The following is a 23,714-nucleotide window of genomic DNA, read 5'->3' on the forward strand; positions in this document are numbered from 1 at the left end:
ACCATTGTATGTATCTAGATATTTATATTCTTCTCTTAGCTTTTATAACATAAATTGGTCGTTACGCTTAATTTAATAGCAGTGCGTGTCGTTGATTGTTTTTGTTTTTATCAGCGCCAGTAAAAAGGAAGAAAATGGAATAGTAAAAAGTTCTAGAATTAAAATTAAAGCACACAAGAAAAGGTAAGACAAGGGTAATTGGTTCAAACAGGAAACAGGTGTAGATTCCAAGAGCACACTATCCAAGTACTTAGTTTGAGATCACCTACAAGACTCACCCCGACACCATCACAGGATCCCACTAAGAGGAATACACTCAAATGGTTACAAATCATATGTTAAAAAAAAAATTACAATACATACCAGAGAGATGATTTACAAGAAAAAAATATCATCTCCCAAAACTATAACTATAACTATGTATACATTCGACTGTTTCCCTCCCATCCAAGGACTCCGGCCAGGGTCAGGACAAAATCAAGTAATCTCTATCCAAGACAAAGACAGAAAGCAATTGAAAAACAGGTACAGGGGGATAGAAGACACAGCAAGTACCTCCCTGCCCACTATGGGAGGTCGGAACCCCACCCAATGCGTGTTGTTGAAAACTGACTAGCTGCCGTAGCTACTCTGATACTAGATAACTTAGACAACGTATTCAAAAAAATTTTGGCCAGGAAACTCGTCCTCCAAATATCGATCGATTAAAATGACTCTTCGTCCTGTCAAATACTCTCAAACCGGGGATTTCCAGCGAATTCGAAAATATGAATAATCACAACGAAACACGCTCATACGCACGAAACACGCTCATACGCACGAAACACGCTCATACGCACGAAACACGTTCATAATAGATAGATAGATAGATAGATAGATAGATAGATAGATAGATAGATAGATAGATAGATAGATAGATAGATAGATGGATGGATATAGATAGATAGATAGATAGAGAAGAAGAAGAAGAAGAAGAAGAAGAAGAAGAAGAAGAAGAAGAAGAAGAAGAAGAAGAAGAAGAAGAAGAAGAAGAAGAAGAAGAAGAAGAAGAAGAAGAAGAAGAAGAAGAAGAAGAAGAAGAGAAGAAGAAGAAGAAGAAGAAGAAGAAGAAGAAGAAGAAGAAGAAGAAGAAGAAGAAGAAGAAGAAGAAGAAGAAGAAGAAGAAGAAGAAGAAGAAGAAGAAGACTGCACCAATTACTCAAACTTTCTATACTTTTGTATATCTTGAAAAAAGAAACCCACATTTGTAAAAATCATTTTGGCAAAAAATCTTTAACTTCAACTATCAAACATTCAACATGACCATCAACTTGCTTAAATAGTCTCGAACACGATACCTCAAAGAACCTGTGGGGGCCGAGATGTTCAAACAAGGTCGGTTGGTGGCCATGTTATCAATCAATGTATTGAGTAGACATTTCTGGCCAAAATTCTTATAATTTTTAATGCATTTTGGCAATGTGCAACATTCTAATCTCTTCGAGAGCGATGTTTTATTTCCCTCTCTCTCTCTCTCTCTCTCTCTCTCTCTCTCTCTCTCTCTCTCTCTCTCTCTCCCCCCCCCCCCCCCCCCCATTTGTGTCCCCGGACTGGTCAAACGGGTAGAAGGTCAGACAGACACCGGCACATCGACGGATCGTCTGGACGACCTGTTGGGCACGGATTCTCTTTGATTTAGATCAGAGCTGCCAACTTGAAATTAAAAAAAAAAACAAAACAAAAAAAAAAAAACAAAAAAATCGTAGTTTTCAAGAGAGAAAAAAGAGAGAAAAAGTCACTTTAAATAGCTTTAGAAATAAACAATTTGCCCTCAGCATGACCCAAAAAAATCTCCAAAGTCCTAAATATAGGATCTAAGAAACTAAACTTTACTGTTCAATAAGATTTATTGAGTCAAAGAGGAGAATGCAGTTCTGTAGCTGGAGCCAAAAATTCGTATTTATACGCATATTTCTCGTATTACTAGGCAGATCTGATTTAGATTTAACACACATAATTTACACACACACATACACACACACACACACACACACACACACACACACACACAAACACAGAGATTTCGTCTTTCGGTGCTCTATAATCTGTTTGGACATATTATTTACTTCAGACTGTATTTATTAACCCGTTACCTATCCATCTCTGGAAAAACTCTTATATTTAAAAATAATTTGGTCAGAAAACTCGTCCTTCAAATATCGATCGATTTAAATGACTCCTGGCATAAAAACCCTCAGACCTGGAATTTCTTAGAATGGGTTCATGGAATTTGCGCGCTAGACAAATAATTTACCACCACCACCACCATCATCATCATCATATCATCATCATCATCATCATCATATCATCATCATCATCATCATCATTATTATTATTATTATTATTATTATTATTATTATTATTATTATTATTATTATTATTATTATTATTATTATTATTATTATACAATTTTAATATATCTCTGTATGTCCCTGTTACGTGGGACACATTTTTTTCATTGTAACTTTAACACACACACACACACACACACACACACACATATATATATATATATATATATATATATATATATATATATATATATATATATATATATATATATATATATATATAAGTATCAATCCACTATTAAGGTGACCACTGTGAAATGCACCAATTGGAGGACCAAGCATATGTCTTGTTCAAATTGATTAAACTGTTCAATCTTTGTTCAAATGAGTATAGTTTGATTCCCTACAATGATTTATGAACACAATTCTGATGCTTGATGATCACAATGGTATATAGAAAATTACTCGGTCCCCCTAATGTTTTACTAAGTGTTTCTGTAGCTTTAAGGAGACATTTGGTAAAAACATGTTTTTAGGGAGACCACATTAATAAACCCTTTTAGGGAGCCCAGTATATGTTTATATATGTGTATACCTAAGAGTGCATTTTCAAGTGAGCTACCACCAAATTGTCTAAAATAAAGTAAGTCCTTAAGATTAAGAGCTTCATGGCCATAGTGTCGAAGCTTATCCCAGTGTGCGTAGAGTGAAGTGGCCGAGCAACGCATTTACTAACTCCTGGGAAGGTCCATCCCTCAGAAGGGGCGCTCAGGGAAATAACCTGGGACTCAAACACGGCAAAAAATATTCCCAGTTGCTCCGTGCGCCATTGTTTTTGCAGTCCCCGACCCCTTTAGAAACCTGACGACCCAGGTTAAGATCAGAGATAGAAGGGACCAGGCAGAGGAGTTTATTTGTTGTTGTTGTATACCACTGAATGGACTTGGTTTGTTTTGTTTTGTTTTTAAGGGTTTTACGGCGCTTGCAACACATTAAGGTCATATCAGCGCCAGTAAAAAGGAAGAAAATGGGATAGTAAAAAGTTCTGGAACTACAATTAGAGCACCCAAGAAAAAGTAAGGCAAAGGGGATTTGTTTCAAATAGGAAACAGTAGATTCCAAGAGCCCACTATCAAAGTACTTAGTTTGAGATCACCTAAACGTCTCATTCAGACACAAGCACAGGTCCCAACAAAGAGGGATACACTCAAATGTTTACAAAGCATAAATAATATGTAAACAAAACAATAAAGAGCATAACAGACAGATGATTTACAAGGGAAAAATATAATCTCCCAAAACTCGAACTATACATTTGACTGTTTCCCTCCCAGCCAGGTCCTGGACAAAACCAAGTAATCCCATCCCGAGACAAAGACAGAAAACAAGTTGGAAAACAGACATAGGGGGATAGAAGACGCAACGAGTACGTCCCTGCCCATTATGGGAAGTCGGGAACCCCACCCAGTGAATGGAGTTGGATGGATAGGACAGCAGATCTGATGGACACAATGAACGGCTTCAATCAACATCTCATTCACTTTAACTTGCACAATGCTTGCTTTGGTTTCGTGGTAGACAGTTCGTCTGACGCCCGAGTTGCCAGGGTTCGAATCCATATTTGTGGCGATGCAGAGTCATTGTAAAAGTCTCATTTACAGTCTCACTTGTGTTAATTGGAGTACGTTACTGAATTGTAACAACGTTGTTCTGTTCGTGTCCATATAAATGTACTACCAGCTGCACGTTGAGCTCATTGTGGGTTTTATGATACATCAAGCTCGTGTAAAATTACATTTACATTTGACCGAAAAATGATACATAACGATAGAAGTCTACAAATCATATTGCAGGTTTATTTCAGTTCCAAAAGCCATCACAAACATTCATCCACTGTATCACATAAGTCTTTGGTCACCAAATCAAAGCATGAAGTTTGCTATGTGTACAGTGCAACATAAAAGGATAGAAACAGTTTTACTGATAAAACCCTCAAATGATAACAAACCAATATGTTGTTGCTGGTAAGTTGCTTAATTGCATTTGTTAAAAAGCATAAACTGTGAAGCAAAAGTGCTGAAAATCGTTTGAATAAAGTTTAATGCAAAAAAAAATAATTCTTAAGCACTTTATGCCGTTCTAAGCTGTCGTTGCTGCATTTTTTTTCATTATTAATTATTATTATTCTGATTAAGGATGAGGGGATAAAGAAAGAATGAAATTAAATGCACAGAGGTGTCATTTCTTGACAGTCGCCTCTAAAGATTGCAACTCTTAAAATTATCATAAAAAGAATAGTGAAATTTTACATTAGGTATCTAGAAAATGCTGAACATAAAGCTACATTGGCCAATTAAGTTAGGGTTAGTAGAAAGACTTTTTATTCTGCCATATCTGATTCTTTCAGATAGTTCTACATAGCTGCCAACTTTTCAAAAATAAAATAAGGAACGCTCATTTGGCCCGGGATGAGGGGCGATGTGTGCCGAAGCCCCCCCCCCCCCCCCCCTTCATCGAATCGCAACATATAAAAGTCAGCCTTTTTAATTACTATTACTAACACTAACAAGTTTGAGATGACAGAGGCTAGTCCAAATGTTGCTCAATTATCGGGTTTAGTACCAGCACATTTGAATCGTTAAAATGACACTTTCCACAATGATTGTTGTTTTGTTTTTAAGGGTTTTACGGCGCTTGCAACACATTTAGGTTATATCAGCGCCAGTAAAAAGGAAGAAAATTGGATAGTAAAAAGTTCTAGAATTACAGTTGAAGCATCCAAGAGAAAGTAAGACATAGGGGAACTGGGAACAAATAGGGATCAGATGTAGATTCCAAGAGCGTATCACCAATGTACTTAGTTTGAGATCACCTATAAGTCTTATCCGGACACAAGAACAAAATCCAACAAAGAGGAACACACTCAAATGCTTACATTATACATTAAAAAATAACAAATATAGTAATAATACATAACAGAGAGATAATTTACAAGGAAAAAAATATCATCTCCCAAAACAATAAATATGCATTTGACTGCTTCCCTCCCAGCTAGGACTCCGGCGAGGGCCAGGAAAAAAACAAGTAATCTCATTCCAAGACAAAGACTGAAAGCATGTTGGAAAACAGATATAAGGGGATAGAAGACACAGTGTGTACCTCCCTGCCCGCTATGGGAGCTTTCCACAATGAGATCAAAATTCAGAACGGACAATATAAAGAAAGAATTCAACTGCCTCAACTTTGATAAGGACCAATACACAAGAAGCACAATTGTAAAATAAATGAAATAACTTAAGATGGTTAGAAATGCATAACTACCAACCTGGTACATCACTTGAGAGGGCGTTTTGGGGTAAAAATTAGGTGAGTTCAGATAAAAAGTAGACGATTGCATATATGTTTTCTTTCATGCAACATAATGGTCTTTAAGTAGTATACTATAATAGTAGTTATAGTAAAATGCACCTCTAAATATTAGAGAATTCTTACTTCTTTACTTTGACAAGATAAACACACCTAAAAATGGAGTATACTTATTTTTCTTGAACCTAAACCGTTACAAAAGCATGCTTGAAAAAAAAAAATTAAAATCAGATGAAGATGTTTTTAAAGGGATTAAATTTATATATTTCATAAATTAATAAAGGGAAATAATCATTGTCATCTTTAATCAATATAAGCAATTGATTTTCTTATTGAATACCTTCCAATCAAAAAGGTGGATTTAATTTTATTCTTAATTAAAATAATATTTGTAACAAATAGTGAAAGTATCAATACTGTCTTAGAATATTCAAAGTATATCGAGGCTAACATCCATATCCTATGCAAATCTCCAATACATTATGAAAGGTTTGAGTAAAATACAGGCGTCATATAAACGAATGGAACTTTTTTAATTGTTGAAAATCATTTATGATAGAGGCATAATTCAAATTAAAGAGCTACACAAATGGAGATTATGCTCTCACTGGACACCAATAATAATGATAATAATAATAACAACAATAGTAGTAGTAGTAATAGTAATAATAATGGATCAATAATAATAATTCATTAGGCTCACATGGCTTTTTTACCACAAATTAGTCAAAAATTACAAAATACGGATTTTGAACTAAAAATAAGCACTTACTGACTCAGGAAGTCAAATACGGAACAAATCCGTTTTTAACAGAACGGTTGACAGCTATGGTTCTACAAAGCATTTGTCTCTCAAGCTGAGCAAATGAATGTTCATATAATATAAAAAAGGATATTGCAATGATGAACAGATTGTACTATATAAAGATAAAACGTTTTTGTAAACCCCCAAAATATGTCAATAACACTATACAATACAATGAATGTAATACAAATCAAATTCATGATTGTCATTACACCGATTGAAACGCTCTTTCCCTTCTATATTTATTTCTTTCATTAAAAATCTTTGTCTTCACCAAACTAATTAGTGTACCTTCAGGGATTCCTTTTGTGAAAATACCCTGTGGTGTTTTAAGAACAGAATAATTTCAGACTTTCTAGGTAATGATCCCCTTGAACCATGTGCTGAAACATCTTCGACAAAGTTTTTAAAATATGACTTGACTCTATCTGTATCCTCATCTGACCATGACATGTATCTCCGATTTTTGCTTGAATTCCTCTTGGGTTCAGTTTGTTTTGAAGAACACGTAAGCTGATTTGGCACTCCTGCTTCACCATCAAATATTTCTTCTTGATTTGCAGCTGTTACTATGGATGTTCCAAAATTTGCATTTGAGTCTCTATTCACTACAGAGTCATTTGTTTCAATGTTACAATTTCCTTCCCCAGTGACCGATGCTGAGTTATCAATTTGACCCAAAAAATGACCAACTTCTGTTATTTCTCGTATTGCAAGTGGACACTGATAAATGTTTTGATTGATTGATTCACTGTGTCCCATATGTCGATAGAAGACATCTCTCTCGTGTTGTGGGACATCAAGTAAGGCAAATAATGTCGAAGCTCGGTGCCTGAATTTATCAGCTATTAACAACTGGGGTTTCTCTAAATCCTTTACTAAGAAGTGACATATTTGATGGCAATGTAACCACTTACATGATCTTTGGATATTCCTGTATTTGGAAAAAGAAATGGGTTGTCTGAAATATCAACAGCTTTACGCTCCTGTGCAAGTTTCCTTAAAGGCTGAATTGTGTCATTGGGTATCAACACAGGGACCAACATCTTGCTTCCCTTTCCAGACTGATAGGCCAGCTTATACTTCTCAAGTAACGCTTTTTCCAGAGGATCAGTGACATGTTGTACAAGCTGGGGATCAACCCATACACCTGAATCTGCATCATTCCAGTCTTTTAACAACATCCTTGCGGGTTCTCCGCCTCTCCTCGCATTAAACATTGTAAGCCTAGCTACGATGACATTGCGAAGCCTAACAAACATATGTGAATCAAATAATTGATAACCATCCTCACAAATACGGACCATCTCTTCAGTAATAAATTGCCGTAGCTTCTTTATATCATTCTCTAATGGCATCTCTTTGGGTTTTCTCAAATTTGTTCTCTTTGCTTCACATTGAACTCTGGCTGTAAAAAAAATACTATCCCAATTATAATCCAGGACAGCTTTGAACAAATCTATCTCTGCGGATTCTTCCATTTTGTTTTGCATTATATATTCCCCTTTTAAGAAATTAATTAACTTTTTCAATATAAATCCAATTGAAAGCTTCAAGCCTGCTTTCAATGTCCCATCCTCTTTCAAAGTCATTTCAGAAATGGTTTGCGATATTTCATTAAAGTTACAACGCTTCACCACGTCCTCTCCAGAGAAAGAAGGTTGATTTGTTCTCTTCCTAGTTTTTAAAATCAAATTTCCTAAGATGCGTAAATCACTCATTATAACTTTTCTCTCCTTCTTTGAACTTTTACTCCACAATTTTGTTCCTAACAATACTATAGCTTTGTCTGATCGACACAAATTTCCCACTTCATCATTCCGAAATTTGTCAAGAATATTCTCCTTTATTTCTTTACTTGCATTGGGAGCCACGGGATAAAATTTTACAACCCCAGTACACAGAGCATACTCAGTACTACATTTCTTTTTGTGTTCATAAACCCTTCGTCCAGAGTAAAACCCCTTACAGCCAGCACACATAACAACTTCATGTGACCCTTGTGCTCTCTCACGCATAACTATTGAATTGTTTCTAGTGTTTGAATAAAAAATGCCCTTTTTCTTGAGATTCTCCATTGTTCTATCCCTTTCCTTTACAGGCTGTTTCATGGCCTCTGTAACTTCTGTCTCATCTTTGTGTTTCCTCATCAAATGCCTTGAGAGTTTTGTTTGCAACTGTCCACAGTATGGACAGGGTCTCCTTGGCTTTTTGTATTTCTCTGGAAAAAAAAAGAAAAAAATAAAGCACATCATGCTATGAACTATGAAAATAAATCAATAGACAGATCGTATGCACATCAGCTACATGACAGCGATAGAGAGGAATAGCATTCCAAATATTTAAGGCCTGGACAAGTAACTGTCATAATTCCTTCTTGTTATATACTTTTCTACCATCTATTCCTTTGGAAGAGGTATGTTAGATTTGTGGAGACCTCTGCCACATAACAAATCCAATGAAAAGACGCCATATTTTTGTTTTGAAATAGAAATAAATAGATCAATCCACCCACTTCACTGGGTTCAGGGTTCCCTCTTCATTATAATCAAAATATGAACATAAATCGGAATAGTAACACATTGAAGTCTCATCTGAATACATAGATTGTCCTTTGTTGTTTCAGCGAAAAATCAGACAGAATGTCAAAAGAATTTTAGGTTTTTCCCCAACCACCCCTTGGAGGTATCAGTATCAGCGGAATGGTAAGCGTCATGTTTTTTACGTTGAGCAACAAAATTTACTCCAAATGCTTCACTCGACCCAGGCGGAAAAGCAATCAAGAATAGACCCAAGTCCTATCCAAAGACTAACATTTCATTTAAGTTTATTGTAGGCCCTTGGCCAATCGACAAAATTCAATTCACATAAATTATTTACAACAATCAGAAATTAATTATATCAATAATAGTAATAGAATGCAATGAAGGCAATATCATAATAATAATAATAATAATAATAATAATAATAATAATAATAATAATAATAATAATAATAATAACAGTAGCGGCAATAAGTAACAATTAATATAGTAACAAAAGTAATAATAGACTATAGTTCATAGTCATAACAATGACTTTCTTTGTCATTGAGGGAGTGAGAAAACATCACCGGCTGGCAGAACAAACAGCCGACATCAATCAAACGTCCTCCAGACCGGTTGAGCATCGGCTTCATTAATTCCTTAAAGACTTCCCCCCAACTGCCTGAACGATGCTGATGCCCAGACAACTTAATCCTGATTTATATTTTGTGGGAATGAAATATGACATGTATATGCCGGAAATATTTCAATAACAAACACACTGTTCAGATAGAAAATATTTGAGTCTTGCCTTTGTTAATTGACACAGGTAAGTTAGGAAAATAAATGCTAGTAAAAACGATCAGCAAGTTCGTGAACACTGCTTCTCAACTCGAACATATGTTTTCATCAAATCTACACACATCATGTTGTGAGCTGAATTTTAATGATCTCAGTTGTCATTGAAAGGAAACCCAAGAATTTTAGAATAAAGAAAAATATTGAACCTGGAAGTCAAAAGGGTTTGTAGCACAGCAGACATTCATCTCATCTCATGTAGTTCCATATCTGAAGCAGACGTCGGAGGTCATCTTCCGCCAAGCTGATCTATCTCTTGCCAATTCTATTAAAGCAGCGCCACCTTTCTCAGCTTCATCTGTCCAAGTTCTTATCCCTTTCAAATACGTTATTCTTTGTCTTCCTCTTATTCTTTTTCCATTCATCTTTCCAGTCAAGGCGAGTATTTCCAAACCAGGGTGGCGGATAATGTGTCCTAAAAATTCCATTTGGCGTTTGATGATTTTTGTTATCAGTGATCTTTTTCTGTTTGCCATTTCTTGTTGTATTGTTTGTCTTCTGCTTGTTATTACACAGGCTGGTGGGTTATTATTTTTAGATACCGTCATACATTCTGTTTTAGATATATTCAGTTCCAGTCCCATATTTTCACTACTCCTGACTACAACATCCAGTAATTCTTGTAGTTCATGTTCAGATTCTGCCAGTAGAACCGTATCATCTGCATACCTCAGATTTGTTACATTCTTTCCTCCAATACACACCCCCTTCTTATGTTCGATATCTCTTAATATCATTTCACTATAGAGGTTGAATAAATCTGGAGACAAAACACACCCCTGCCTAACTCCTCTTCTAATAGGTGTAAAACTGCTTAGTTCGTTGTCAACACGCATTGCTGCTTCTTGTTCCCAGTACAAATTCCGTAATATTCTTAAATCTTTACCATCAATGTCCAAGGATGATAGAATTTTGAATAGTTTTTCGTGTTGTACTTTATCAAAGGCTTTTGAATAGTCGATGAAACACATATACAGATCTTTATTTACTTCAATACATCTTTCCATCAGCATTGATAATGTGAATATTCCATTTCTGGTACCCTTGTCCTCAACAAAACCAAATTGCATCTCCCCAATTTCAGGTCGTATTTTATTTCTTATTCTTAGTAAAATTATCTTCAAAAGAATTTTTGTGAGGTGGCTCATTAGGCTAATAGTTCTGTGTTGTTCACAATCAACTGCCCCTGGCTTTTTTGGTAGTGCTATAAAAATGGATCGTTTCATATCAGTTGGCATTTTTCCTGTGTCATACACTTGATTTAGAAGGTTTGTGATGAATTCAATCCCCCATTCACCCAGGCCAGTCAAGGCTTCAATTGTTATGGCATCAGGTCCTGCAGCTTTTCCATTTTTCATGCTTTTCATGACGTTCCTAACTTCATCTTTCATTATAGAAGGCCCTTCCAGTTCTTTTATCATAGGCATTTCTCCTCGATTATCAAAAAAAAGTTCTTCAATATATTCTGACCATCTGTTTAGAATGCAGTCTTTGTCCATGATGGTGTTTCCACGCTTGTCTTTGATGCATCCACTTTTAGCACCTGATTTAGTTTTGTTTGTCACTTCTTTGATTTTCTGATGGAAGAATTTGCCATTTTTTTCTTTGCAGGACATTATATAGTGACATTGTTCATTTATCTAGTCTTCTTTAGCTTCGTTGCATTTTCTTTTTATCTGCCTGTTCAGAGTCTTGTATTTTTCTTCCTGATTTTTGGCCTTTCTTCTCTCATTCATTAATTCTAATATCTCTGGAGTAATCCATTTCTTCTTCTGCAACTTAAGTGTGGTTGGAACATTTTCTTCTAATGATGCAGCAACACTGTCTTTAAACTGCTCATATTTCTCTTCTATATCTGTTAGTTCTCCAAGCACTTCAAACTTTTTCTTACTGATAGTTCAAATTTTTCTTGTATCTTCTGTTCCTCCCGGAGAATGTCTAGTTGGTATTTAGGTTTAGCCTTTGCTCTTTTGCAGATTTTCAATTTAACTCGTATGGGGCATAGCACAGGTATATGATCGCTGTTACAGTCAGCCCCCGGCATAGATTTGGCATACAAAACCGAGTTTCGGAAACGTTTGCTGATGAGTATGTAATCTATTTGGTTTCTCACTCCATCTCCAGGACTTTTCCATGTCCACTTCCTTCTATTGTGGTTTGTTGACCAAGTATTTGTGATTGTCAGATCATGTTGACGGCACCATTGAATAAGACGATCACCTCTGTCATTTTTGTCTCCCAGACCATGTGGGCCCACAATATCTTCTATTCTTTCTCGGCCCACCTTGGCATTAAAATCGCCCATGATGAGTTTTATGTCTGAAGACTTAAACTGATGCATTGCTTTATCTATTTGTTGATAGAAATTTTCCACTTCTTCATCATCGTGACTGGTGGTTGGGGCGTATATTTGTAAAATATCAAAATCAAAAGGTTTTGCTTGTAGTTTGATTGCCATTACTCTGTCTGATATGGGCCAGAATCCTTTGACTGCTCGCGCCGTTTTATTATCTAGTATAATTCCAACTCCCCTTTGGTGTTCTCCTCCTCCTGAGTATATAATTTTACAGTCATCATAATTAAGTTCTCCTGCTCCTTTCCATCTAACTTCTGATAATCCTAAAACAGCAGACATTATCAAAGTATAATTTTAGTACCGACAAATTAAAAAGAAAATGTGCTTTTCATTAAATGCTCCCAATCATCATATACTGTTTAGGTTGCAAGATTAATAAAAATGTTATCTACTCTGATTCTCGTTAAGTTTCCAGCTGGTCTGTGAAAAAAAGCCTTAAGCATCATAGAAATACAAAGAAACAGTTTTAATATATAGATGGGTTGTAACAAAAAAACCATTTTAACACTTACAATACAAGCAATTTAAGTCTATTACAGACAAAAAAACCCCCAATAAAATAAACATGAACATTTTTATGGCTGGTTTCACTGATATCACTCACACATTGGGGTTTCAGATTCTAAGATGTCCACCCTATCAAATTTGGATTTGTGCTTGTTATGTAAATGGTAGCGTATTTTGCGACGCAGCACTGCCAAAACAGAAAAAAATGCAATAACACAAATGCAGCACCATGGAGGGGTGGAAGTTTTCTTTTAAAAGGAATGGGTAAATTAAAATTGATCCCACAAATATCAAAGGAGAAGAATGACAAAAAAATGACTCACCATTGCACGTAACACGTTGGTTTGCAAGTGTATAGCATTCGGGTTGAACCTGGGTCCCAGACTGGCAACGAGGTTCAGTCTGTGATAGTTGTGGATGAGGCTCTGACTGAGTTGGGGAATGAGCACTAGGTTCCAGAGACAATGATGTACTCAGCATTGGGTACCTCACAGAGTACGTAGAGGAATCAGACTCGGAGTCAGCAACAAAATCGGGACCCTGTATATTTTGTGGAAAAGATGACAGATCAATCAATTTATTCATGTTGACAATAAACATGAAGAGCCATTGTTTAATAATCCAACTAAACAATTAGCTGGTTAATAATGCAAGTATATAAAAAAGAGTTGAGAAAGGCAGACATATTGTCTAAGTATTTAATATGTTCAACTGTGCTTGGATAAATATAGATACACCAACCAGGTTTCAGTAAACCGTTTTTAACCAACTCTTTAAATCCTACACCAGGACCAACAACTACAAAACAATTTTTTATATCACTACGATTCTGGACATATAAACGGTTGTCATTGCAACAATATGAACTTCCTAACCTTGCAACTGCAATATAGTTAACAAAAAAAGTTGATAAACATTACGATGCAAGAGAATTTGGACAAAATGCGAGATCAAAAGTATAATCCCAACAGAAGCTATTTTAATTTTTCCTGGAAACGCATCATTTTCACATTTTGTCAATAAAAAAACAAACGACTTCAAATGTGAATGGCTCATCAATGAATATCACTTCAAAATATAACGAGGAAGGTTTAAAATAGTGTTATTGTTGGCGAAGTCCACTGCAAAGAAAAATTTTTAACAACAAAAAACTAGGAGATCTCACTGGTGTAAAACAGTGTTGTCCTTGTCCTGAAATATTGTACTGCGCCTAACAGACTGCAGGTCTCATCTTTTGTGGCAAATGTGTTTTGTCCACCACAAAATATGGTGATGTGAAGCATTTTGAGCATGGTGCCGACTGTGGATAAACGCTATACAAATGTTATGATTTTATTTTAATGTACATACTTACCACAAATGAATCATGTGATATGGAACTTTGTTCTGCATCACTTTCAGGCTCTGAGTTGGAGTCTATATAGAAAATAAAAACAACAAAAAAAAAAGCTGAAGACTATCATGTGCAAGTTTTTCTCTAAACTCTTAAACAAAAAATCATGCCATCTTGTGCTGTAAAAGGATTTTTTTAAAATTATTTACCTTATGATTATTGTCCTTTGGAAAAAAAAGAAAATTAAGTCCGAAACCTTCTGGCTATTTTCTTTTAAATTTCAAGAACGTCAGAGTTGGCAAGGGAGGACGGAAATATAATTCCAGAAACCAATCTGTCTATAATCATATCCATATGATAGTTTTTTCGTTCAAGATTCAGGTACAGTCCACTTAGGATAATCGCAATACCTTGGGATCATCGAAAATGTTGGGATTAACCGAAATTCAGTTTCCTGTCCACTATTTCAACATTTTACACATTTATTGTCAACTCAAACCAGTAAATAATATTCTTAGTCCACCACATACAGAGCAATTTGATTGAAACAAAAACGATATGGCAGCCCCGTGTAGATTTGTCAACCAAAAGCAGCTATGAAGCAAGCCGATATCTTATTCAGATTGGAAGAAGTTTCAATCTTTTTCTCAACAATTCAACATTTGTCAGAGTTAAAGAGATTAGCCTTAATGAGAGACAATAAGCTCTCACCAAACTCATTGGTCACAATGCACAGTTGTTAATCCTAAAACAAAGGATATCGCTCAGTCTCTCTTTATAACTGTCATTTATAACCTGTTGTCAAGATTATGACCAGCCCCACCCCTCTTCTATTTAATGGCCACCGATGACGTCACAAACCCATACTGCAGAGCCCCGCCCTCTTTCGACTCTAACAGAGTGGTGACACACTACTGTAGCATTAAATCCTGCTCACTCTCAATTCTTCAACCTGTCACGATTTCATCCATGATGAAATTTAATCATGATATACTGTTTGATTTCTTGAATTTACCACTTTTTAAAAAACCGAAGTTTGTTGCAATTAACCAGTGACTTTTATATAGAATTATTTCCATTGCTTAGGAAATATTGTGATTAACCGAAAGTTGCGATTAAATGAGTTGCAATTATCCGGAGTGGACTGTAATAGTATTACACATCATGACTCAAAAAAAAAAAAAAAAAGCAAACTATGTGTACCTAAATGTTATTCATTTCCTCATCAAATTACATTCTTACCATTAACATCATAGATCACATCAAAAGGGTTGTCTGGATTGACAGCAAGACATTTTTCAGGATTTTTAAAGCTCAAATCTCTCTGATCTGAAGTTACAAAAGAAATAGCATATTCTCAACATTAAACTATGATTTTGTGATGGCTGTGATATGGCATACTGTATGCATAAAGCAAGATGCAAAGACAGGTTTAAGTTTAAATTATTTTATATTCTTTTCAAAAATCCATTCTAGTTTTGCCAAAATAAAATAAACACGAGAAGTGTTGAGTTGGATAGCGCTAAAACTAAAAGTAGTAGTGGTCGTAGTAGTAGTATTAGTAGTAAACGACAGATCTTACTCACTAGTGTGAATCTACAGTCTACAGAAGTTCCCGAATTATCTGACTCCACTTCCAAATGACTGACTGACAAGTGACAATCATCAATCGGTGTGTGATGTCTACCCTATTGAAAATCTTAAATCAACTGTGATGTAATAAGAATGGCCAATAACTTACCATTTAAATTATCTCGGTGTCTCTTCAATGATGCCTCCAGCATCAATTTACCCCACGATGCCATAGACGTCTAGTTTGGAACTCAGCAAGTGACGAAAAAATACTTGCGGCTATAGAGAGGACGTCCGTCGGCCACTCTCTTTGTAAGTCAGTAGTCAGTGGTTATCAGATATCCTTGGTTCTTGAAAAATATAGAAACACAGCGGTTCATTTAAAAAGACTCTTTTGTAGATCAAGATATAATGTTAGGTATTGCACTTTAAAATCTCTTCAGACATAGAACGGGTCAACTTGACGTCTAGACCAAATCATTTCGAAGATCGATATGGCAACAGCAACGCCTGGAATGGAGGATTTAAATGCGGCATCTGACGATTCTACTGCTATGACAGAAGATGCTCCATTTCACGACGTCGAGATGGCTTCAACTGGCATCAACATGCTACTCAATAATGGGTTTGATGAAGCGTTTGACTAAGAACTAAAGGCCGAGCTGATAACTGATAACCACCTACTACCGACTTGCAGAGTGAGTGAGTGCCGAGTGCCTCTTTATGCGCGAAATTGACTAAACATACGTTTCACGAAAAAAAGAGTTACTATGTTTGCTTGTCTCTTGTCACCAAGATAAGAATCCGGACCAAGATTCGATAAATCTGTTTCTAAAAATAGATTATAATTCGTATATCTTGTTCATTCCTCAGTTCATCAACTTTCACACAATTTTATATTAGGTTTTCATTACTATAAAAATCCATATAATGCTCTAGAATTTTAGAGAAAATTTCGGAAAGATATATTGCCTCACTATTGAAATATATCGATGAAAACACTGGTACCCCTATTGTACTTTTTTCAGGCGGTCACCTTATTGACCAACGTGAAAATTTAGGCATAACTCTTCTTACTGTGGTGTTTAACAAATAACTTCAATACTATGATTTACAATTATATATCCTTGACGGTTGGGTTGACAACCTTAAACTAAAAATAGAAAAGTGAATGTGCTAGAGGTCAAATCAATAGGGGACCGGATTTTGGTCTCCCTATTGGTAAAGTACTGTAAAATGAACTAATAGGGGTACCAAAAGTCTCCCTATCCGGTATTAATACATATATATATATATATATATAATATATATATATATATATATATATATATATATATATGCATATATGTAATAGACTATTATTATTGAAGACTTCGCGAGGTCCCAGGTTTGAGAGTTTTTCCCAAGGTGAGGGTAATTTAATTCGATGATATAATTTGAAGGACGAGTTTTCTGGCCAAATTTTTATTTTCTTCAATACCTGTCTTTCCAGGATACATCAATTTGGCCGGTTAATAATTTATTATGCCTTCAAACTGCATTACGTTCTGGGATTTGATAAGCAACACGCCAGGAGGATAGGACAGAGTCTATGCCGACCACTGACTGACTAAAAAGGCATGCTGTTATACATGCGATATGATTTATATCAATGATCAATGGAACACTTTCAACGCAATGTGTGGGCGTGCGTGTGTGTGTGTAAGTGTGTGTGTGTGTGTGTGTATGTGTGACTTGACCAATGAGATATAACATAAGAATGACCACGGTATCATGGTACATGTTTGTGTGTTTTTGTGTGATTATCTGTGTCTGTGTGTTTGTGTGTGTGTGTGTGAGTGTGTGTGGTGGAGGAGGAGGAGAAGAAAAGGAAGAAGAAGAAGAAGAAGAAGAAGAAGAAGAAGAAGAAGAAGAAGAAGAAGAAGAAGAAGAAGAAGAAGAAGAAGAAGAAGAAGAAGAAGAAGAAGAAGAAGAAGAAGAAGAAGAAGAAGAAGAAATTGTCACAAGCAAATGGTACTGTCCTTTTAAAGGTTAGCAAACCGGGATACACTCCGTAAGTCTACTGATACATACATAATATCCTTATGGATCTAATGGAGTACTTACGACATGGCAAGTCTTAGTCACCATTGGACATTCTAAAGTCATTTACGGGTCATGAATTTATCAGATTCCCCGACAGACCCAAGGCAGGAGGAGACACTAAATGCAGACATGCCAAGTACTACGAAAAAGTCGTAGAAATACGAATTATTTTGGCTTCAGCAAAGAACTGCACAAGTCTCTTTGATCCAATAAATCTTGTTGAAAAGGAAAGTTCAGCTTCTTAGAACGTATATTTAGGACTCTGGAGCATTTTTGGACCATGCTGGGAGAAAATCGTTTATTTCTAAAACTATTTAAACTGAGTTTTTCCTTTCTTTTTTCCCTTGGAAACTACGCTTTTTTGAAATTTCAAGTTGACAGCTAGTACTACGAAAAATTCGAAGAAAAACGAAAATTGTTTCTCCAGCTACAGAACTGCATAGGTCTCTTTGACTCAATAAATCTTGTTGAAAAGGAAAGTTTAGCTCCTCAGAACGTATAATCAGGACGTTAGAGCATTTTTGGACCATGGTGGGAGAAATAAATTGTTTATTTCTAAAGCTATTTAAAGTGATTTTTTCTTTTTCTTTTTCCCCTTGGAAACTAAGAATTTTTGAAATTTCAAGTTGACAGCACAGCTAGTACTACGAAAAATTCGTAGAAATACGAAAATTTTGGCTCCAGCTACAGAACTGCACAAGTCTCTTTGACTCAATAAATATTATTGAAAAGGAAAGTTCAGCTTCTTGAAGCATTTTTGGACAATGCTGGGAGAAAAAGTTTAGTTCTAAAGCTATTTAAAGCGAATTTTTCTTCCCCCCCCCCCCCCCCCCCCCCCCCACGGAAACTACGAATTTTCGAAATTTCAAGTTGACAGCTCTGTACTATGTAACTTCGTGTCATTAAAAACCAACAAATAGTCGGGCTTGTTTTCTTGTCGTTGAATAAGCGGAAAATTCCATCTATCGATGATATGCGTATAGGTAAAATACAAGATCCGCCAGCCGGATATAACGTAGCAACAAAACACACAAAACTAGGTATAACTTTGAACGTTTTTTTTTTTTTTTTTTTTTTTTTTTTTTTTTTAAAGTCTGACTGACAGAATTTAAGTGAGAACTACTACTCATAATTAAAATAGTCAAAGAGCTGAATGACGTCAGTTTCGTTCCTTCTCTAAGATTCCTTGACAGGCCCAAGACGTGTGTAATGGTAAGAGGGGAGGCAGGAGGAGACACCATGTAACTCCGGGTCATTACAAACCAGCAAATAGTCGGGTCTCATGTTTAAAAAATAGACCTATTATCGTCATCGGCTTATCTTCGTGTTGATGAATAAGAGGAAAATTCTATCTATTGGTGCTATGCGTCCGGTAAGATACTCACAACGTCCATTCGCCGGATATAACGTAGCAACAACCCAAACAAAACTAGGTGTAACCTTGAACGTTTATTTATTATAGTCTGACTGACAGAATTTAAGCCAGAACTGTTACTCATAAAAATAGCTGGGGAAAAAAATAAATCAAAGAGCCGAGTGACGTTAATTTCGTTCCTTCTATAGACAGTATGAAGTTGGCGCCACTCCGGTCTTTGTTATTGCTTTTTGCCATCCGCGTTTATGAGGTATTCTCACTAAACCGTATTTAACCAGACTATAAACGTTCAAGGTTACACGTAGCTCTGTGTGTTGGTCCGTTATACTTCCGGATGGCAATGTTGTGAGCTACTTAGCTAAGAGCACACTATCTACACGATTCCTCGACAGACCCAAGACCGGTGTACTGATAAGAGGGAGAGTAGGAGGAGAAACTATGTAACTGCTTACGGTTATCACAAACCAGGAAATAGTTGATCTCATGTTTAACCCTCTCCTTACCAACTACAGGAAAATCGTCACATTCGTTACAATCCAACCAGCACTTTTATCATTCAGATTACTTTTGTAAATCACACAATTTAAATAAAACTGTTTTATTTAACTTATAGAAACGTATTTACACTGTGTTGTAGAGTTCATTTTGCTGATCAATATTATGCATAGAATATAATTGTTGCTTTTCTTTTTTTTGTTTGTTGCTTTAGGTCTCTTCCAACACAATTGAGGTTATATGAGAGACCGCTGAAACAAAAAAACAAGCAATCTAACAAAAATAGTACAAATGTCAATCAAAAGCATAACCTAAAGATATCATAAGCTAAATTATAAATAACCAAGAACAAACAGGCAGGCGATTTACAGGAAAAAAAAATATCCCCTGTCAAAAATACAATCACAAACCAAAGAAGCAGGATAGGCTAGTAAAGAGAAGAAGAAACGACATCACTATCGGATCGTACACCCATGCGAACATCATAGGGATATGATTCAAGGGTGATGCTCCCATCCAACCACCCGCGGTTGCTTTTCTGTTTGAGTATGAAAAAAACTATTTTTGTGTTGGGTGGGTGTGAACTTTTGGGAAAAATTCCGAAAATGGCTGGTGAGGAAAGGGTTAACCAGATCACTTCCGTAATCTGGAAAAACACGTAGATATTTGAAAAAGATTGGCCAGTAAATTCGTCCTTCAAATATCGATCGATTTAAATGACCCTCACATACCTGAACTTATTTATGTGAGCTGTTATACAGATAGTATGCGCTTGGCTAAGATAACATTGCCATCCGGAAGTATAACGGACCAGCACACAAAACTGTGTGTATCCATGAACGTTTATAGTCGGGTTAATACAGTTCAGTGAGAATAACTCATAAACGCGGATGGCAAAAAACAATAACAAAGACCTGAGTGACGTCATCTTCGAACTATCTATAGGACAATATCCACTAAATGTGCTCAAAGTGCTTTAAAAGGGCTCCCTGACCTACAGCAACACGTAAAATGTAGAACAAGACATGACGCTTGTTAGGGGATATTATAATTTTATTTTTTTTTTCCGACAGTGACAACGCTGTAAAAGGCCAGGTACTCATTTTACACCCGAGTACGGTAACAGGATGTGAGTAAAGAGCCCTTTCCAATGACTCAACTATGCGCCGAGTGAGGCTCGAACCCAGGACCTTCCGATCCGAAAGCGAGTGTCATACCACTAGAACACATAGCCTCATCTTGGCCGTTGATGGAATTAGGTCAAGACCTGTAAATAAGTGCAAGTCGACCTCAATGCATTACTTATTAATATTATCACTATTATTATTATCATCATCATCATCATCATCATCATCATCATCATCATCATCATCATCATCATCATTATTATTATTATTATTATTATTATTATTATTATTATTATTATTATTATTATTTATTGTTAATCAGCTGCTGAAGAACAGGCCTGCCTGATTTGGCAGATCACTAATTTAGACTGATGTGTCACACAAAATCAAATGTCAAATGACACGAACAGAGAAACAACACACTACAAGGACCAGCACACACACACACACACACACACACACCAAGACGACCGAGTCCAATCTACGAATCTATCTATCTATCAATGACCCTCTCGTAGCTTTTCCTGGGTCACAACAACATAAACGGGTCACTGATGAAAATGGGAGATTAGAAATTATGGATGCGGCTCGAAAAAAAAAAAAATAAATAAATAAATTTAAAAAATAAATTTAAAAAAAAACATACAAAAAAAAAAAAAAAGAAAAAAAAAGAAAAAAAAAAAAGAAAAACGAAACGAAACGAATAGACACATCGATAATCTGATACCATCATAGATTATATTATAATAGTGTAACAGGGTGATTCAATCAAATGTAAATATTATATAATACCGTATAAACCCGTATGAAAGTCATTGTGATAATATTGATCCACCACCATTCAATTACAAGTCAACCGTAAAATATAAAAGTGCACACAGCAGCGGGGGGCAGCGTGGCTCGGCGGTACGGTCTTCGCATCCTACCTGAAAGGTACCGAGTTCGATTACCCGCCGCTGCACTGTTATGTGGCCTTGAGCAAGTCACGTCGCCCTAGCTCAATTTTCGGCGCTGCACTGCGGCTAACGCCTGGGTTATTCTAGTGTTCCCTTGGAATAAGCCCTAGAGACAAATTTCCCTTATGGGATGAATAAGGGGAATTTGATTTATTATTTTATTACAACTAAGCTAAACGCAATGCACATTTTTTTAATGAGCTTTTTTATATAGCGCAATATCCTCTAAACGTGCTCAAAGCGCTTTACAATGGGTCCCTGGCCAACAGCAACAATTGTAGGACGGGACATGACGCCTGTGAGGCGACATTACATTTTTTTTGTTCTGACAGAGACAACGCTGTTAACGGCCAGGTACTCATTTTGCATCTGAGTTCGGTGAGAAAATGTGAGTAGAGAACCTTCCCCAATGAAAAAACTATGCGCCGAGCGAGGCTCGAAACCAGGACCTTCCGATCCGAAAGCGAGTGTCATACCACAAGATCACATAGCGCACGAAACCAAGAAAGTCCATTTTTTTTTTTTTTTTTTTTTGGTTTTTTTTTTTGTTGGAGTTTTGTTGTTGTTGTCGTTGTTGGTGGTGGTGGTTGTGGTTGTTGATGTTCTGTATGTTATCACAAAATTAGTCCTCAGAGCTTTCATACATACGGACAGAGTAGAAATTGCATGCAACTCTTTGGACAAAACGCTCATCTGTCGCTAAAAGTACCAGTTACTTGACATAACAGACCGAGTTTCAGTTACCCAATCAAAACTGGTTTTACAGGAGGGCTATTGGTTGGAAAGGGGGGGGGGGGGTGTGTTAGCAGAGGAAGACAAAAATAAACATCTCGACTGTACCAGATCCCCAGTCGATGCCGACCCCTTTGCTTATGAGGCAAGTATTCTAGCAACTGAGGTTTCCATCCGACCTCGATTTATCAAGTTAACCGCGCGAGGTCCCAAGTTTGAGAGCGTTTGCCAATATGAAGGTCACTTCAATTGACCAGTATTTCAAGGACGAATTTCTGGCCAATCTTTTATTAAAAATTCGAGTTGTTTTTGTCCCCCCCCCCCCCCCCCCCAAACCCCGAGTACGGCAGTTAACTGGTTTCATCATCCATCGTGGCTTGTACTCTTGAGCACGTTGCCGGTCAGCTGTCTGCACGAATCACGATCCTCTGCGGTGCGCATGAAATCTGTGTTGCTTTTTAAGTCACATTAGGCCATTCTTAGGTTATTTAAATAAGTCATTCTTTGTCTTCGACGTCTAGCTCTCTTTCCTTCGATCATCTCAGATGTTACCAACTTTTCTATTCCGTCTCTTCTCCACACATGTCCCAGAAACCGTAACTGCCTCTTTCTGGTGTTAACTGGATTAAGCGTTTCATAAACGGTTGTCAATTACAAGATTACCATATAAAAGGGTTCGATAAATTGACTTCCCTTCCGGTTCGTGTTTATGTGTCTTTACAAAGAAGAGTTAAATTGGCTTGACTTCCGGTTCGTGTTTTTTGTATCTTTACAAAGAAGAGTTAAACAGAGTCAACACAGAATCTGGCTCATACGATCTGAAGATGGCGTTAGCCAAAGAAAATAAAACGGATCAAAATGGAAATGTGTGTTGTTGATAAATTGAGTCCATGTAAAAGATGCTTGGACGAATACTATATTATTTAGACAGCTTTAATTATGATACATAATGTGCACTTGCATAATGCTTTCCACATTCCCACACTCAGACAAACACACATACATACATACATACATACATACATACATACATTACATACATACATACATACATACATACATACATACATACATACATACATACATACATACATACATTACATATCAAAATTGTTTATTTCAGGAAATATACATGATAATGTAACAAGGGTAACATATTCATTGACATAATACCATTTCCTAAAATAATGTACAATGTATAGAGCTGGAGTATTAATTTGAACAGTGAAGTTTCAGACTCTGCCACAGAATGTCCCAGAGGTAATAATGATATTAGTGTTGATGACGATGATA

General features: G+C 36.2%; 2 protein-coding genes across 3 annotated transcripts in view; both read right to left on the reverse strand.

Annotated features, from left to right (window-relative positions):
* LOC144978807 (plastin-2-like) overlaps positions 1-23,714 on the reverse strand; it is a 119,754-nt gene that overhangs the window by 73,381 nt on the left and 22,659 nt on the right. The window lies entirely within an intron of this gene.
* On the reverse strand, positions 4,165-16,366 carry LOC144978805 (uncharacterized). The gene is made up of 5 exons (XM_078925328.1): positions 15,821-16,366; positions 15,322-15,408; positions 14,101-14,162; positions 13,070-13,286; positions 4,165-8,722 (listed from the first exon to the last, which is right to left on the reverse strand). Exons 1-5 carry the CDS (start codon positions 15,882-15,884, stop codon positions 7,380-7,382), a joined length of 1,773 nt encoding a protein of 590 aa, XP_078781454.1. The 5' UTR covers positions 15,885-16,366; the 3' UTR covers positions 4,165-7,379.

Source organism: Berghia stephanieae, chromosome 8, assembly GCF_034508935.2.
Source record: "Berghia stephanieae isolate SIO BIC M18660-M18661 chromosome 8, UCSD_Bste_1.3, whole genome shotgun sequence".
NCBI lineage: Eukaryota > Metazoa > Mollusca > Gastropoda > Nudibranchia > Aeolidiidae > Berghia > Berghia stephanieae.